The sequence below is a fragment of the Mytilus edulis genome, chromosome 14, assembly GCF_963676685.1.
Source record: "Mytilus edulis chromosome 14, xbMytEdul2.2, whole genome shotgun sequence".
Classification (NCBI taxonomy): Eukaryota; Metazoa; Mollusca; class Bivalvia; order Mytilida; family Mytilidae; genus Mytilus; species Mytilus edulis.
The window spans coordinates 31,685,355-31,703,195 of record NC_092357.1 but is presented as its reverse complement, the minus strand read 5'-3'; the positions used below and the strand labels follow the sequence as shown (position 1 = coordinate 31,703,195).

The 17,841-nt window shown below is 30.8% G+C and overlaps 1 protein-coding gene across 1 annotated transcript in view; it reads right to left on the bottom strand.

Annotated features, from left to right (window-relative positions):
* The window catches only part of LOC139504121 (transient receptor potential cation channel subfamily M member 1-like), a 31,932-nt gene extending 16,897 nt beyond the window's left edge, over positions 1-15,035 (bottom strand). The window contains exons 1-14 of the mRNA XM_071294182.1: positions 15,013-15,035; positions 14,619-14,676; positions 12,213-12,375; positions 11,466-11,578; positions 10,198-10,276; positions 9,574-9,742; positions 9,068-9,206; positions 7,940-8,021; positions 6,249-6,373; positions 4,709-4,864; positions 3,612-3,653; positions 2,769-2,862; positions 1,873-1,983; positions 836-935 (exon numbers count right to left, since the gene is read on the bottom strand). Of these exons, the coding sequence (XP_071150283.1) occupies positions 836-935; positions 1,873-1,983; positions 2,769-2,862; positions 3,612-3,653; positions 4,709-4,864; positions 6,249-6,373; positions 7,940-8,021; positions 9,068-9,206; positions 9,574-9,742; positions 10,198-10,276; positions 11,466-11,578; positions 12,213-12,375; positions 14,619-14,676; positions 15,013-15,035 (1,454 nt within the window). The remainder of the gene's footprint in view (positions 1-835; positions 936-1,872; positions 1,984-2,768; positions 2,863-3,611; positions 3,654-4,708; positions 4,865-6,248; positions 6,374-7,939; positions 8,022-9,067; positions 9,207-9,573; positions 9,743-10,197; positions 10,277-11,465; positions 11,579-12,212; positions 12,376-14,618; positions 14,677-15,012) is intronic.
* Positions 15,036-17,841: the final 2,806 nt, after the last annotated feature.

The window sequence follows — 17,841 nt, the reverse complement described above, 5'->3', positions numbered from 1 at the left end:
CTGTGCTGTAATAAAAAATCGGATCCGGACCAAATCGTGGATGATGCATGATAATACAATTTTAATTGACATGCATGATATTAGTAACACCAAAAGGGTCAGTCGTCTTGAGATTGCTCACTATACGATATTGGTTGAAGATCTCAAAAAAACAGTAATATGTTTTATTTCTTATTATGTTATTAGACTGTTATCCTGGTATAATCAAATGCACTGACTAATATTAATGGCGTAGCAATTAGCATGCGAGAGAAACAGAAATTGGAGCATGGAAATTCCACATTACGTTTCGTATTACGGAAAATGACACGCATTACGTCCCGCAAAAAGTGACGTTTTGCGGGAATTCAGACGCTCAACGTCGCACCAAGAGTTAATTCCCTTGAAACTGTATCGGATGCCCTTAAAAGGCGAAATAAGTATACAATCATCGGAAATGTGTTGTTCTGAGGGGTTCGTTTTGAAGATGTTTGCTTTTGCTTTTTGATATACATTTCCAAGTGACAAAAAAGACAGATATCCACCAAATAAAGTAGATGCAAGTAATAAAGAACAACTGTAAGGCCTTCAACAAAGATTGGAATGTTTTTTTTCTTATTTTGCCTTTCATAGCCGACTGAACGGGATGGTGATTTTTCAATGTTCAAGGCCGTTGAATTGCCTATAATAATGGCTCTGATCGTACATTCTCCTTTATGTATACGTTTATCGTTTTGCCACGGAATAACTCAAATCCGTGAATTGACACGTATTGTTAATTACATCAGACGTATTTAAAGTGTTAAATATGAAATATAATCATAATAAAAAAAGTGTACAGTAATGTAAAGCTTACCTAGAACTTTCCCATAAAGCTGTTTGTTCATCCATGAATGCTTCAGCGCTTGCGTTTTCAGCCAACCTTTTAGCAAGTGAACTTGCAAATAATGCAGAACCTAAATGAGTCGTTATAAAGAACATGCAGTTAGAAGCAGACAAAACATAACATAAATGAAAACAAATTAACGCGATGTCGAGTGTGCATATTTAGGTTGGTTTTTTTTATTGTTTTTTTAGTTAATGCGCCTTTAGCAAAGTTACGTGAACGCGTTTCAAAAGATTTGAATAAGTAAATTTTAATGATAGTGCGGAAACGAAAAATTGGACAGACGGAACAACGGGAATACGGACGATCACAGGAAAGACTTAATGCAATCTTCACGAAGCGTCGGTTGCATTAAAGCACATATTCAACAAAATTACAGACAACATTTGACAGTGATGATTTGTTTCTAGAAAAATGCAGTCCCCAAATAGATCATTATACAATGAACGTGTAATATAACATCTTTATGCTTGTATTCAATTTAGTATACAGTTAATGAACATTTCTTTTGGACACCCATTGGGATCCGCACTATGACTGTGCAGGTAGTTCAGGGGTATAGAAAAAACAATGACATAGTTTTTTTATACTTTGCCAAAATGAAGATTTACTATGCTTTTTTTATGTATAAAAAGAAATCTATCAGACAGAATTTTGAAATAAAAAATAAAAAGATAGGATTTATAATATATTTTAAGAAAATAAAAATAAAAAATGTTGTCTCCGAACTTGTTTTTTTTTCTACAAGTAAAAAATGTAAATTTCCCAATATGTCCAGTATAAATTCTGTACTAAAAGAGTTATCTACCCTTAAATGGCTTATTTGAAAAAGTTTTCTATAAATAAATAAACAGTGTAACTAATCAATTGAAAATCTGTCTCCAAATTTGCAGATTTGGGCAAAGAACTAGACCGATTATTTACAGTGTACAATTCAAGATGGCGTTTTACCCCTGAACTACCTTAAATATTGCTTCATATACCTTTAATTACAGTTAAAGACTTACATATATAATCAACGTCTCTCTTCCAAAACAACATTGCCAAATCTCTGCGGTTCATCAGGACTGCCCAGATAAAAAGGTGCTTGAAAATATCATTTATACCTATCTCATCTTCTACAAAAGATAAGTTTCAAAATTAATGAGCGCGAACAGAAAACTTGTGTGTACTTTTAAGTGAACCGTAAACCTAAAAATGACCAACTTATTGGTGTAAAACTATATCATTGGCATGATGAGTATTCTACTTGCTAAAGCAATACACTCATTGGTTAAACTTATACCTCCTTTCCTTATTGTTTTTAAAATTACATTTCAGGAAGATATTAACAAGAACAAATTATACATGTTAGAATTATACATTTTGTTATAGATTTTGCATCAGCACTTTGCAATACATATACTCATGATGTTTATATAAAGTGAACAGTGGTCTTTTACAAACATCACAATGTAGTTTAGAATCAAAATGTTCTCTCATGCACAATACATCGTTTCTTTTATCAATTCTCTTTAACGTCAGCGTTTAGACATATAAACATTTCATTTGCACTAAAGACATATCATAACTTGTCGGAAACCATTTTTCCTTACTCATGTCTTATTAAAAAACTGCTTACTTACCTATTGCCTATTATGTTTGAATTATTTAAATATATTAAGCTAATAGTTATTTTTGGCTCGGTGAATTTTTTTAATCTTTCCTACTACAAAATAAACAAACTTAATATTAAAATTGAAACCTTAAATGTTAGAGATAGTACGATGAGTTATATATTATAAAACTCGAGATATGATTGAAATAAAACATATAGATGATAAGTTAGAAGTAATAATACAATTATTTCTAAATTTAGGAAATACATATTAATGACATTTTCCACTTAATACTTTAACAATACCTTTCTCAAATGGCTTCATTTCTTCGCTTCCGAGTATCTTAACCACAGCATCATTGATTATTTCCACTATTTTCTTTTGTGTGAGTGTTTTATCCTTAAATATATTTAGTGATAGTTCTAAACATAAGCATGATTATCTCAGATAACATAAATATAACAGGTTAAAGCTAAAGGTAGATAAACGTAACTGTGCATTTTATTATTGCTACACTATCATCGATAGTTAAGCATTTGTACAAATAACCAAACTGCATTAAATAATTCTTAAGAGTGTCTCGTACTCCTTTTTATTTTTTAACACTTCAATATTTCAAACTGGCTACATCCTTTTATTTTATCGAAAATTATAGCAAACTGTGATGTGAATAAAAGATTGATATTTCATTATTATGTAGCAACATTCCAATCGCCTCCACACACGCATGATGTCTACTTCTCCCAGTTTTTAGGATATAATTGATAGTGTGGTTACTATATAGACAGGAGATATATTTTCGAAAGAAAAAAGTTAAAAGTTATGAAGACAATCTGATTTTATAACTGTATCCACACCAAGCTTAAAAGAATCTGAGGCAAACCTGATTTTAATACTGTATCCAAACCTAGATTAAAAGAATCTGACAACACACGCGTTTATTTTCTGTTCTGATAATATTTTGTAACTCTAATCATTTTTAAGTAATTAGAAAGGATTATTGGTAGATAGTTGTAAATAGAGCGTGGAAACGTGATATGTTTTGTATTCAGATTGTTAGTACGACACTTACGGAATAAAAAACAAATATAAAATGGTGTTGTTATTTGTACATGTTGTAGAACATTAAGGTTATTACATGATTGTACCTTTAATTCTGGAACAATGTATTTTCCAAGGCAGCTCTCGGTCTGAAAGAAACAAAGTGGTAGTTAATATGAATATAAAAAATGACAACTTCTAAGTTGTGTTGTTTTACTACATTTGCAAATACCTGTACCAAGTCAAAAATACGACAGTTGATCACCATTCGTATTTGATGTGTTTTGTCATTTGATTTTGCCATGCGATTAGCAGGGACTTTCCGATTTTATTTTCCTCGGAGTTCAGTATTTTTGTGATTTTACTTTTGAATACTATCAATTTGATACAATCTTTTGAATTTATTTTTTTGAATTTTTAACAGAGTAGCTACATAGAAAAATCCTTAAAGTAAATTAAAATTTTATTTCAATTACGGAAATATCCGTGTACACGTATTTTGAATACACACCCATAGTACTAGTAAACAGGAATACACATGTGCTTGCGTGTATCATTCTTACAAATACAATTTACATACTTCAACATTTCATTATTAAGTGAGAATTCAGAAATGAATCAAAACAACTTTCGTAATGATTCTACCTAAATTACGTGAACACACGTTCGAGAAGTATAGTATTTGTGTTTTACCTTGAAATATGTAGTCGTGATTAAATAAACCGTTAATCCTAAAATCGTTTGTCTCTATATGCTGTTTGCACTCTTAGTTTTTTCATCCTTTTTTCGGAAAAAAGTAAGAAATAAAAAGATAACTCAAAAATAAAAATATAGGAGGAACTCCAAACGATTATTACAACTTTTCTTTACTATAATCATAATATTAATCAACATAACGAAAATAACACGATAATAATAATAGCACCGTGGGTTGAATAATTGGTCTGAATATTATCGAATTCGTAATCTGAAAATATCATTTTATCGACAAATATTTAAATATGTTCACATGTTCATGTTTTCAGGATATAATCAAATTGGAATTTATCAGTTTAAAAATTTATTTGATTTTTTTATTAGATTATGCAACAAAAACCATAAATGTATCCATTTTGACACATGGCCGTGCATCTTTTTTTAATGGTATACGCTATATTCTGTTTAGATATACAAGCGTTATAACTATACATGAATGTTAACTTACCTGATATAAGCCTTCAAGTGAGTTATCTAAGAAACTTTTATACAGATTCTTGTCTAAAATATATTCGAGCACTTGTCTCACCATGTCAATCCTATCGTCCTTCAATGCATTGGTGAACAGCTTTGACAGTGTGCTCTCTTTTTTGCCTAGTTCTTTCTATTAAAATATTAAAACATTTATTTTATGATTAAATATACAATGAAGAATATAGGTTGTTAAGGATATGATTTACATGTATTTCGAATCAGATGGTCTTAACACTATAACATACCTAAGCAAACCAAATATCCTTTACATAAAGCAGAACATAATAGGGTACAGATCGGTTTAGGACATCTCCTGTATTTGAAAATAGTTTAAAAAAATAAAGAGAAGTAGATAACTGTATAGCCATCAACAATGAACGAACTCTATGCTATAGAGTCAATTATACAAATCCATATATGATTAATTATGAAACTATTAACACAAATAAAGCAAAGGCCTGATCAAGGAAAGATCAATAAAAGAAACACAGACGGCAACCAACAGCAATAATCATGATAATCGAGGTACATGCTCGCGACTCAAGTACATACATAATATTGTAAGCTATATATTATGAGTGCTCAATCCTTTCCCTAACCTGTGACTTTGGTGTAGCAATATAGATTGTAAACGAAATGTAAAATGTATTTGGAAAAATATAGACTACTTAGATTCGCACAAAGCACAGACACGAAAATCATTTTTACAAAAGACACAAGGCACCAATATCTGCGCTCAAATAGCTTCGTTTATGACTTTAAAATCATCCTGCAAATTATAACTCATCCATTACATATCAAAACATCGCGACGCAGATTTGTTGACGATTGGTTGACCGTTATGGAATAACCGTTTCCCAAATGATAACGGATATTTTCCTCACGTCGTAACTACAATCCCCTCCCCTTTCATGAATGTGACCGACCGAATTAGACTATTTACCGGATTTGTTATCTCGTAAACAACACGACGGGTGCCACATGTGGAGCAGGATCTGCTTACCCTTCCGTAGCACCTGAGTTCATACCTGTTTTTTGTGGCGTTCGTGTTGTTTATTCTTTAGTTTTCTATGTTGTGTCATGTGTACTATTGTTTGTCTGTTTGTCCTTTTAATTTTTCGCCATGGCGTTGTCAGTTTATTTTCGATTTATGAGTTCAATTGTCCCTTTGGTATTTTTCGTCCCCTTTTTGAAATCTAATTCAATAAGTTTGAATTTTTTGTTCAACATAACACATACACTAATTAAAATAAAAAACCATATATAGTCACTTTAAGGACTGCAACACTGATCAAATAGTATTACTATTGTAAACACTATTTTAAATAAAGGATTGATGTTACAGCAAGATTAAGCAGTATAACTGTTGAGCTTATGCCGAATTAATACCAATCTATTTGTCAGAAGGCAGACTCAGTCTAGCTACAATGAGTTTACAAAGAAGGAACATGATATATATGAGATTTTATTGGCGAGGAGTGGATAACAAATCGAACTGTAACAATTATATTTACTTGTAATTCTTCCAAAACTCTACTGTTTTCTAACTTAAATATTTTCTTCTCTGCAATATCAGGTCTGTTCCACAAATCAACAAAATGTAATATGTTATCTGTAAGCTTGTCTTCATTCTGTTCATCTAAATATAAATCAGTGACAATAAACCTACCACATTTGAAAAGAGTCTAAATTCGGTGGTTAAATATTTGTATAAATGAAACATGGTGTACCAACGTATTTTATTTTTTTAAATAGTGTCTTTAAAAATGTTCATGACCTGATGTATCAAATTATATATGCACGCTGTGCAAATTGAGCGTACCGATATATACATCAATGATAATTAATATTCTAATGTGTCCACTTAATTCGACCAAAGAAACGATTGCGAACCATTGTTTTATTTCCAGATGCAAATCATGCACGTATGTATAGAGTGTTGTATCATTGGCACTCACACTACATCTTCCTATATCTATCTATTCGTACATGAATGCGCTTTTTTGTAGGTCTCGTTAACCATGTTTACTCTAACATAGACGTGTACGATTCTTTCCTTATGCAACAATGGTGGATTAGACCTGGTTTAAAACTCTAATCAACCGCTTTTGTTGAATACAATACAATCTTTTCTGAGATGTCAAAACTATTCATGCAGAATACATTTTTAACATTAAGAAAAGATAAATGTACTCAATGTGCGTGCAAAAAGCAAATGCATATATATGACAACATTAATACAAGTAATACCCTTCCGGAGCACCTGAGATCACCCCTAGTTTTTGGTGGGGTTCGTGTTGTTTATTCTTTAGTTTTCTATGTTGTGTCATGTGTACTATTGTTTTTCTGTTTGTCTTTTTCATTTTTAGCCATGGCGTTGTCAGTTTGTTTTAGATTTACGAGTTTGACTGTCCCTTTGGTGTCTTTCGTCCCTCTTTTAATAAAAAGACGTCTAAAAGACTAGATTAAACTCGTAATTGTATAGTTGTAGATAAAGTATACATAGGAAATGGATGCTTCTTTGTATAAATGTAAGGTTAACGTGTTGAATATGATAAGAAACGTACTTGAATCAATACTTTACCTAAACATGAGATAACCAGAATAAAATAATTCCATTTTGAAATAAAAAAAAAACACCACTGGACTGGCAAATCTGATTTTCATTAACAGTCAGCGTTAACAATGTACATGTACTGAAGCTCGATTGAAAAATTCATATACTGTCAAAAAATTGATGCGTTGTTTGTTTTTCTATTAGGTTGCTTACTCTTTCTTCTAACTTATTATATCCTTTCATTTATTATATTGTATTGCAGCAAAAAAAAAAAGAAATCACAAAAATACCGGGGGAAATTCTAAACGAAAAATACCTAGTCAAATGGGATAATCTACAGATAAAACGAATAAACAACAGCAGCCATATTCTTGCCTCAGTACAGGCATATGCTTGTGTTATTTATACATATAATTTTTCATTGTTTGATCTCTTTTACTTATTAGTGGGTGAGTACTGATATTTTAAAGATGGTATAAGTAAATTTGGGATGCAGATACAACAAAAATTATTTGTAACTATATTGAATTTCGTATTTTTTAGTAAAATGTATGCTTTCTTCATAAATACAATGTAATATATTGGAATTCGATTTGATAAATGATTTAAACAGTTCATTAAAAACAAATGCTAATATGGTAATCACACCTAAGTAAAAGACGTCAAATAGTATATCCTGAATTGTTTTGTCTAAGGTATATGTTGTTTCATGTACAGAGTACACATGGATCTGAAAATAATAAAAATATAAGGATACATTTTTTTTTTTTTTAAATTTGCTATGACATAAAGCAACATTGTTCCTTACAATTACAGCCGCGTCATAACATGTTTCTTATTCTGCGATTTCATTAAAATTGATAGGTGTAATACCACCATTGATTTTTGTCTATAAGTGCACTTTTCAAACAATTGTGCAGAATTAGTATATTAAATAAAACAAAACTTGACATCAGTAAATCTTTATCTTTATTCCTGTCGAGTACTAAAGACAAAGTTTCGCATAACATTTTACTGTAGTTATGAAAATAACCATCACTGGAAATTAAAAAATCAAATGACTTTTGTGTTTTTGTTTTTTAACCTGTGTACAAGCTTAAGTAACCATGTAACCTTACGTTTTCAAAATATTTTATAGAAACCCCATTAAAAAAAATGGTTCATGTAAAATACCCAAGATATATGTTTATGACACAGATTTTTTTTACAAACTGAAACGAAATGTAACATAAATCTTCTACACATGTCAAATTCACGGGTGTACGCGCCTTTTTCGTATGCAACCGGATGTAATATACTTTGAGTAATATTACACCAATAGCCTCTCATTGAACATGTTGAATTAACAAGAAAGCAGATAAATAAACCATATAGATAAACTCATCATACATACCTAGCTTATAATTGTGAACGACAAACTAGCGTATTTTTTACAAAAGACTCATCAGTGAAACTCGATTCAAGATACATTTGTTGCTTAAAATTTCAAATAAAGTACGCTGTTGAATAGCCGATACAGCTTTACAGTTATCTATTAGAAAATCACAAAATGCTATAGTCTTTCCAAAAATTGACAATTTCTACTTACTACTTCACACATGGACAACACGATATACCTAATTATTATCCACAACTATTTTGTTGATCAGTGAGTATGTGATTGCTTCTTAAATTTAAAATGTTAATTATTCTGTCCATGCTAATGCTAGGGTATTTTTTTAAATGTTATCATGTATGTGTTATTATCGACATACTTGATCAATGAATAATGCATACCGATTTCGAATGTTCTGCCATTTCATCCTGTAGTTGCTTTATTAATTTTTCACATTTAGTTTGTATTGTATTCGCCTTTTCGTCATTTGAACCATAAAGCATGTGTGCTGCATGTAACAATTCAGATTGATATTCCGCACTACAAATATACGAAAGACAAAGTAATGGTGGATATATTCGTATGAATGAACATGTACATGCATATATAAAGACACAATTTATTTGGATTTGGATTCATCAAAAATAATACTTTGCAACACTTAAACATATTTCAATCGATAAACCCAATCTGTATCCACGACAGTAATCCAGGAGCACTATAAACTAGCAAACTTCATGAATTGGTTTTAAAATCGTGACTCACCAGACGGATGTAAAGCACACACAACATGCACAATGACTTACACAATTATGAAAACCAAATATAATGCATAACAGATTACCCACAGTTTATCATCTTTACAGTAAGTAAGTTCAAAACCATTTCCTATAGATATATCACATACCTGCTGATATTCATACCCATTCTGGATCCTTTACATATAAAGTCTGCCGCTTTCCCAGACCCATCTATGACCAAAATGGGAACACTCCTCTTTAAATTCACCAAAGCAGTTTCGAACGAGCCTTCCTCGCCACCAACAAGCATGACTATCAACGGGATCGCTAAGTGCTCTAATGTAACACATATATGACATGTATTTTAAACATATTTTCAATTCTACTAATTCAATAAAACACTGTCAAACGTATAGACTGGTGTCCAATACTGTTGGTGTTGTACTGATGGGGGATATTTTGCGCCTTAAATATTTTTAACCTCGTCACATTCTTCATGTGCCTGTCCCGATTCAAAAGCCTATACTACAGTGGTTGTCGGCTGTTTAAATATATTAATTTTGTTCATTTTTTAGATATACATTAAGCCGATATTTTTTCGTGTGAATGGTTAACATTTGTCGTTTTATGACCTTTTAGCTGACTATTCGGTTCCTGTGTTTGCAAATTTTTAAGCCGTACGGTAACCTATAAATGATAATTTTTGTGTCAATTGGTCTCTTGTCGAGAGTGTGTTCTCTGACAATAAAATCACAGACCTTTACTTTTATATAAATAAATTGTTACCTTACCTTTAATGCAAACTTCTAGGTTACCTTCGAGTGTTTGAAGTATTGTGGTTCCATTTTTATTTCTGGTGTGCGCCTGCAACTTTTAATATAATGCATGCATTTAGAAATATCCGAATTAATTCTGACACGTTTAGAGCTGATCTATTAATTAACAATTGTAGTATAATGCATACGTTCAAGACAAAGCAAATAAAAAAACACACAAATAAAAAATAATGTCCTATTAAAATGAAAACTGTTTCATCAATATGCTCTTCATTGCCTTAAGTCTTTAAACGTTGTACAACATCGAAAATGGACCATCGATGGTCTACTACTAACATTTATGTATCTTAAGGTAAGTAAAGATAGAAAATCAATAAAAGGTTTTCAAGCTATTGACAAATCGTATTCAAAGCTGGACTTCAAAGTTACTGTGCAACTACATAATCCGTTGAAAACAAAGCTTAAATACACAAGAGATGATTTCAGCTTCCAATACGTGAATTTAAATTTGTTTATTGCAACAACGCAACAAATTGTAATAACAATCCCGTCCTTATTTCCCTTATTTTAACCAGCCCAACTAGAGTTATCATCAAATGATTTAAACCAGCAGAACAAAAGATGCCACATGTTGATCAGAATCCGATAAACATTTTGGGACACCTATGACCACCTTCAGTCTTTAATTTTCTTTGTTGCGAGTGTCTACTTTTTGCATACTTTTTTTTGTTGGTCTTTTTTGTTGTAAGCTCTGGCGTTTTCATTGATGATTACGAGTTTGAATGTCCCTTTGCTATTTTTCACATCACTTTAACCAATCTTAATAAATAGTATTTGTACACAATTGAATAAATGAATTTCATGTCTAGAAAAAATTGGCTTAAGATCAAAACATAGTTATACATTTAACTATCGTCCAATTATGGTTATATTTAGATGTGATCTTTAACCAACAATTACAGTTGCGATATAGACAGTTGATGTTTTTCGTTTGATGTGTTTATCCTTTGAATTTGCCATTTGATTAAGGACTCTACGTTTTGAATTTTCCTCGGAGCTCAGGATTTTTGAACTTTAATTTTTATAAGAATTGAACAAGAAATAAGAATCTGCCGAATTTTCAATTGATAAGGGCAAGAAAAGTGCATTTAATAACTGTTTACTGTTTGTAGATACTTTGATAGAAATTTTAGTGTGTTTGAAAAACAATATGTTTTATAAGCTTCTCTATAGTGTATTGAAAAATATGAAGTTATCTGTAGTGTCTTTCAAGTGTGACGTACAATATCATCCTTATGGCAACAACATGATTGACTTTTGTCTGTGTTTTCTCGAATCACTTCTTCAACAATCTGCCCAATGCAGGTACCTTTTCCTTCAGTTATTATCCATATATCTAAAAGTAACCAAATAATGATGATTATTGTAGTTTTGAAATGGTTATATAGTTTATATCAATTAAGACAATATGTGTGAAAAGATACATTCGCTTAAAATGGCGTGACGTTTGAACTGTAAAACATAGAATCACAAAATTACTAACTCAGAGGAAAATTTAAAACCTGACGTCCCTTATCAAATAGCAAATCAAATGATAAAACACATCGAACGAATGGACAACAACAGTTATATTCCTGACTTGTTACTGTCATTTTCAAATGTAGAAAATGTTGGCATGAACCTAGATTTATAGCGGTAAACCTCTCACTTGTATGACAGTTGCGTCAAATTCCAATATATTTACAACGATAGGTGAACAGAACAGACATCATAGGTAAGATAGTAGAATATAGGCAAATATACAGCAGTCATCACTATTTCACAATGTCTAAACATCAAAATAACCAAATTAATGAAATAAAACCAATGTTTTTTTTTTCAATTCAAACTAAATACATCACACCAGACTATTTTATTTTGAATGTATAAATATAGTTTATATTCACTTCACAACCGAATACATAGATTCGAAGAGAAATAGTATATACAAACTCAAAGAAAATAAATAATAATACAAAACATCTGCTTACTTGTTGTATTCATTAATTCAAGCAGACCACTTTTAAGTTGAGTTTTAATTGTTTCATTGGGAAGATACTTTTTAGTCTCTCCTATGATAGACAGCACAGCAACTGGTTTTTCCCTTTCCCAGTTCTTTTGTGAGTGTTTGGTTTTCTTGAGTAATCTAACACACTGAAAAAAGAGGTTATTTTTTTTATCTTATTAATTGATTACAATAACTAACAAAATACATTTGCCAAAATAATCAGTTAATAAACTCATCATACATATCAGGACTAAATTTAGTATACGCCAGACGCACGTTTCGTCTAAAACAGACTCACCAGTGACGCTCGAATCCAAAACAGTTAAAAAGGCCAAATAAAGAACGAAGTTGAAGAGCATTGAGGATCAAAATTTCTAAAAGTGTTGCCAAATACAGGTAAGGTAATCTATGCCTGAGGTAGTAACTTCAGTTTCTATTCAATGTAAGGAATTGTTATTATGAAAATTACATGGGTATATTGTTGTTTTAACCTTAAACTAGCTATTATCCAATGTTACGGTCGATATCACAAACTCTTTGAAGGGTCCTGAAAGGGCCTGTTGATCAGCTTAATTTGTTTTCTTATCAAATTTGGACTGATCTTGCAATGGTATTATACATTTCCAGTCCATTATATAAGTTGAACCTATATTTAATTTTCCATTGTATTTATTTGTAAAGCAATTCCCTGTTACAATCAATTACAATCCTTACAAATAGGTAATACACTTTTAAATGGTTAAATAAGTCAGAAAAAGGGATACTTATTTATGGTTTTTATTCAAAATATATAAAATATCTCCAAATATTTACATTGCTACAATAAAAACGGCAAATAAAACCGTACATGCAATAAAAACATATTACGTACTCAGTAACTACATTTAAAATGTCATACTCTATCGAAGGGTATTTTCGACCAATACATTTTTTTTTAAATCTGTACAACTTAAAGAGGAGCTTAAAATACCAGAGGGACATGCAAACTCATAGATCGAAATTAAACTGACAACGCCATGGCTAAAAAAACGGGCAAATGATAGTGCACAAGAATCAAAATAAAAAATTGAAGACCAAGCAACACAAACTCTAAATAAAAAAGGGGGTAACATCCGGTGCTTTGGATAAGCAGATCCTACTTCACATGTTGCACCCGTCGTGTTGTTCACGTTACTAGTACTCCCTACGTTTGATTTGTGTAAACTTATACTTTTTTTGGTCAAACGCGGGATTTTGTATGGGCCATACATCTAATAAGAAAGCAGAAAAGAAAAGAACATGATTATAATATTGAAAACAGATTGATATGAAAATACAAAAACATAGTATATTGACAGAAAAAAAGACAGACAGAAAAGCAGATAGGGAACCCGAAACATAATCTTCAACAAATCACTCGAAATCTAGTAATCTACAATTCACAAGTTTTCACAAGTATACATTAAGTTCTTGTTCAGTGTAAATATCGTATTATAAACTATAACATAAGGTAAACAAGTTTTTTTTTAGGAAATTTGAAATAGATAAATGTACAATATTTCACGAAACTTTTAAATTGTACTTTTGATCGATACCGTTTTTCTAATTTATTGCGGTTTCGGTTCTGTAAAACATCAACCATCATTTGTGTCTTAATAACTGGAATAATCTGAGAATTTACTTAAATAAGCCACACAAATTTCAAAAGGTTAATAGTGAAATCACAAACACACTGAACTTCGAGGAAAATTAAAAAAAAGAAAAGTCTCTAATCAAACGGCAATATAAAAGGCTGAAATAAATCAAACATGTCAAACGAAGGGATAAAAAATGTCACATTCATGACTTGGAACAGGCATTTATCTGTGTAGAAATTGATGGATTGAACCTGGTTGTATAGTTAGCTAAACCACAAACGTGTATGACAGTCGCATCCTATTCCATCATATTGACAACACAAAGCTCACAAAACAAACAGACTCACTAGGTTTAAAGTCACAAGTAGGGATACAGTAGTCAACATTGTGTTATGATCGTTATCACTATACACACATACACACCGTCATGTAACGTTAACTTGATATGAAGAATCCGGTTGGTTTTGTGACTTTATATACTCATTTATTTCTGTCGTTTGATCAATATATATATGTTTACACTCCTTTTTAATTTTGCTTGTCAGATATGATGAAGCTCATGTGAAGTTGTTTGGACAGTGATTTGAAATGACAAGCATCTTATTTAGCCCATTTTCTTCCACCCAAATAATGCTTGTTTTTAGTACACTTTTTTAGGATGATACATTGTGTACTTTTCCATTGTCAAAACTATATTTATAAGCTAGTTGTATTGCTTTGATGCGACCCATATTGGTGAGACATACTCATTTGTTTCATATTAAGATACATACAATCGGACAATTCGATGTGTTCTGTAAACTGTAACCGGATTTTTCCCTCTGCTTTCTCCTAAAACAAACAAATACAAAACAAACAAAAAACAATTACAGTAATGCCTATGAAAATTAAAAAAAAAACATTGATCATAACGTCTTTCAATATCAAAAAATGCAGACAAATATTTAAACAAAGTTTCCAAAAAAAAGAGAGACTTTTTAAAAAGGTAGCCCAACCTCCCATCTGTATTATGTATGTTTATTGTTCTTCCCTATTGACATCATTAGGTATGCAATCAAATTGGACATGAAAGGTTAATCTAAGAATAACTGTTATCGAACACAAACAATTGAATATAATTAAAATATAACTGAAATATAGAAACAACGTAATTTTTTTTAAACAAACCGTGCAAACACCTCTGACGTCATGCAATAGGAACGTCTTAAGTAAACATTCCTAAAGCTAGATGCACAAATACCGAGTCACGTCAAAAGTCTCATTCGCCCAAAGATGTAACAATACCATAAACATCATTTCCGTTAAAAATAAATGCATTCATAGTTCATAGAAATTAAGCGCTGGTGAGGTCCTTGTCAACAGAGAGCCAACACCATAGTGTAGTGTTCTTTGAGTGTTCTTAGTGTTCTTTGAGATATTTCAATTTCTACCTTGGATAAAATAAAATGGACCAAGCAATGTATCATACAAATCACTATAATTAATTAATGACTTAGAAAAATATTATTAAGGTAACCAAAAAAAACTTTATTATGTCATTTAAATGTCCGAGTCATCGGCTCGATTGACTAATAAATACGATGTTAGTATTTATCTCAATCGCAGTCATTCTTTTCAAATACTATATTATCTTACTCACGTATAATGGTTGTTTTAATACTCACTGAAAAAGAAAAAAAAAGGGAAAAACTGTATTAATAAAATTTAAAATGTTACCTTTAATTTATAACTCAAAAACGTTTTATGATGGTAATCTATATATCTCTCTGTTTTTAAATTTTACGAAGATGTTTAAATTTTTATGCAGATATAGACAAAATCAATCAGTGTTACCAATAAACCAGAATACGTTCGGTGTGTTTTATTCAATATAAAGACGCAATTTTCTTTTCAATTCTACGCATTCAAAGGCTTTATAGATGTATAACTTTACCTGTTAACTATCACACTATTTCACATGTATTTCCACGGAGAATGTGGTATAATTGTTAATGACACAGCTATCCACCAAAGTTCATTTTGAGTGGATTCAAAATATGTTATTTTATTTTCTAAGAGTCTTAAAGTTTTAGAATAGGATGCACTTTTTACTCTTAGATAATACCTCTCGTTTATTTGCTACATCTTCTCCAGTTTCGTTCATCCGTCCATTTTCAAAACTGTGTCTCGATGAAGGAGTTTCTGCCCTATAGGAGGTAGAACGAGAAGCCATTGATGTCATATTTCTATTTCAAGTACAGGTAGTCTGAAAATACCATTCAATTTGTCAACATTTAAAAGCATTATGTATAACATATTTGAGCGTAAACTTATTTTATTAACTAAATTCAAGTTACTATATATACAGTAAAAATGTACACAATTTGGCACTAACATATCAATACAATTGAGTTAGTAGAAGGATCCAGAGAAAAGTTATTAACTTATAAAAATCCATTTCCTAGTTAACATTATGTAATAATCATTGAGTTGAATGTTCAAAATTATAAAAAAATATATTTATAGCAATATTAAGCAAACAAAATAAACATAGATGATATCGTTTGATAGTCATATTAAAACTGATGGTTGGAATATGTTCAATATTGTGCATGTTTGCTAGATTATAATTATGGTGGCTAAAAATTGGCATCAATAATGGTGTTTCTATCATTGATCCGGCACCTCTAGAGATTCACCAACCCAGTAAACTGTTTGTCAAACTTACCAGAAAAATAGAATAGTGTATTTTAAATTGTTGTTACAAATATTTCTTTATTCAGAAAAAATATCTCATTCAGGCATTGATATGTTTATTTCCTTGTCATGCTATGGAGATATATTTTGTCAATTTTGGTTCATAAGCTCTTCCATATCTTTGTAGAATACGGGCATTATACCCCAATTGAAGTGTAATCGATTCTCGAAATTCGCTTTTCATGCAGGTAAACTAATAACGTTCACGTTATTACTACCACTTGCTCCTTACTTCAGATTGTAAACTGTTATACACGTTTAAATTGTCCTCAACTGGTTATCTAGATCAGTGTGAGAAACTGTATGTACCTTTTGTATTATAGTTCTATTTAATATAAAAAATAAGATGTAGCTTGATTTCCAATAAGAAGACTCTGCACAAGAGACAAATGACCCATACAAGAACACGACATTTCAACAATAAACACAGTATAGTCATTTAATGTTCCGCAAAATTATATGTAAAGCTAGTCACACGAGAAAATTATGAGCAAAACGAGAAACAAATATGTAACACAGCAACAAACAACAACTAATTAATTATAGGTTTCACGACTTGGGACATACACACATAATGTGACGAAGTTAAACTCGTTTACAAAATATTGAATTAGTTTGCATACTCATTACATAAGTTATTAAATTTAGTAAAATCTAAATAAAACATAAATACAGTTGTTAAAAATTAGTATATCGACACTTGCGTTCATGCCACTATTCAGTATCAAATATTCAGTAAGCAAGTTATAAAATTAAATGTAAATCAGATTATCTGAGGTACAAAATACTATGCCCCCCCCCATGCCCCCTCCTTTGTTGTTCGTTTAAACCTGCTTACTTTCGTTTTGAATTGTATGATTATCATACGTGTATATGGTATGGGCAATTGCATTTTTGTCGCTACCTATGCTCTAAAAAAACAAAGAACCGTATTGAGGACAATAAGTGCAATATACTGTACCTTATATAAATCCTTAGAGCGTAGTATAGGAGATTAAATATAACATGAAACGAAAGCACTTGGCCTTTTTAAAAAATATTAACATTCTCATATACATTTAACTAAATGTTATTACATTCAATAAGGTATAATTACATATTAGTATATAAATTAAACGAATGAAAACTTCATAACATATTAAAAATACTGCAGGTACATGTACAGAGTACAGTTATATTCACTACAAAAAACCCGATTTAATCAATAGTAAGGATTATATCACTCCTAAAAAATGTTTGAAAGTTTTATATGAAGAATCA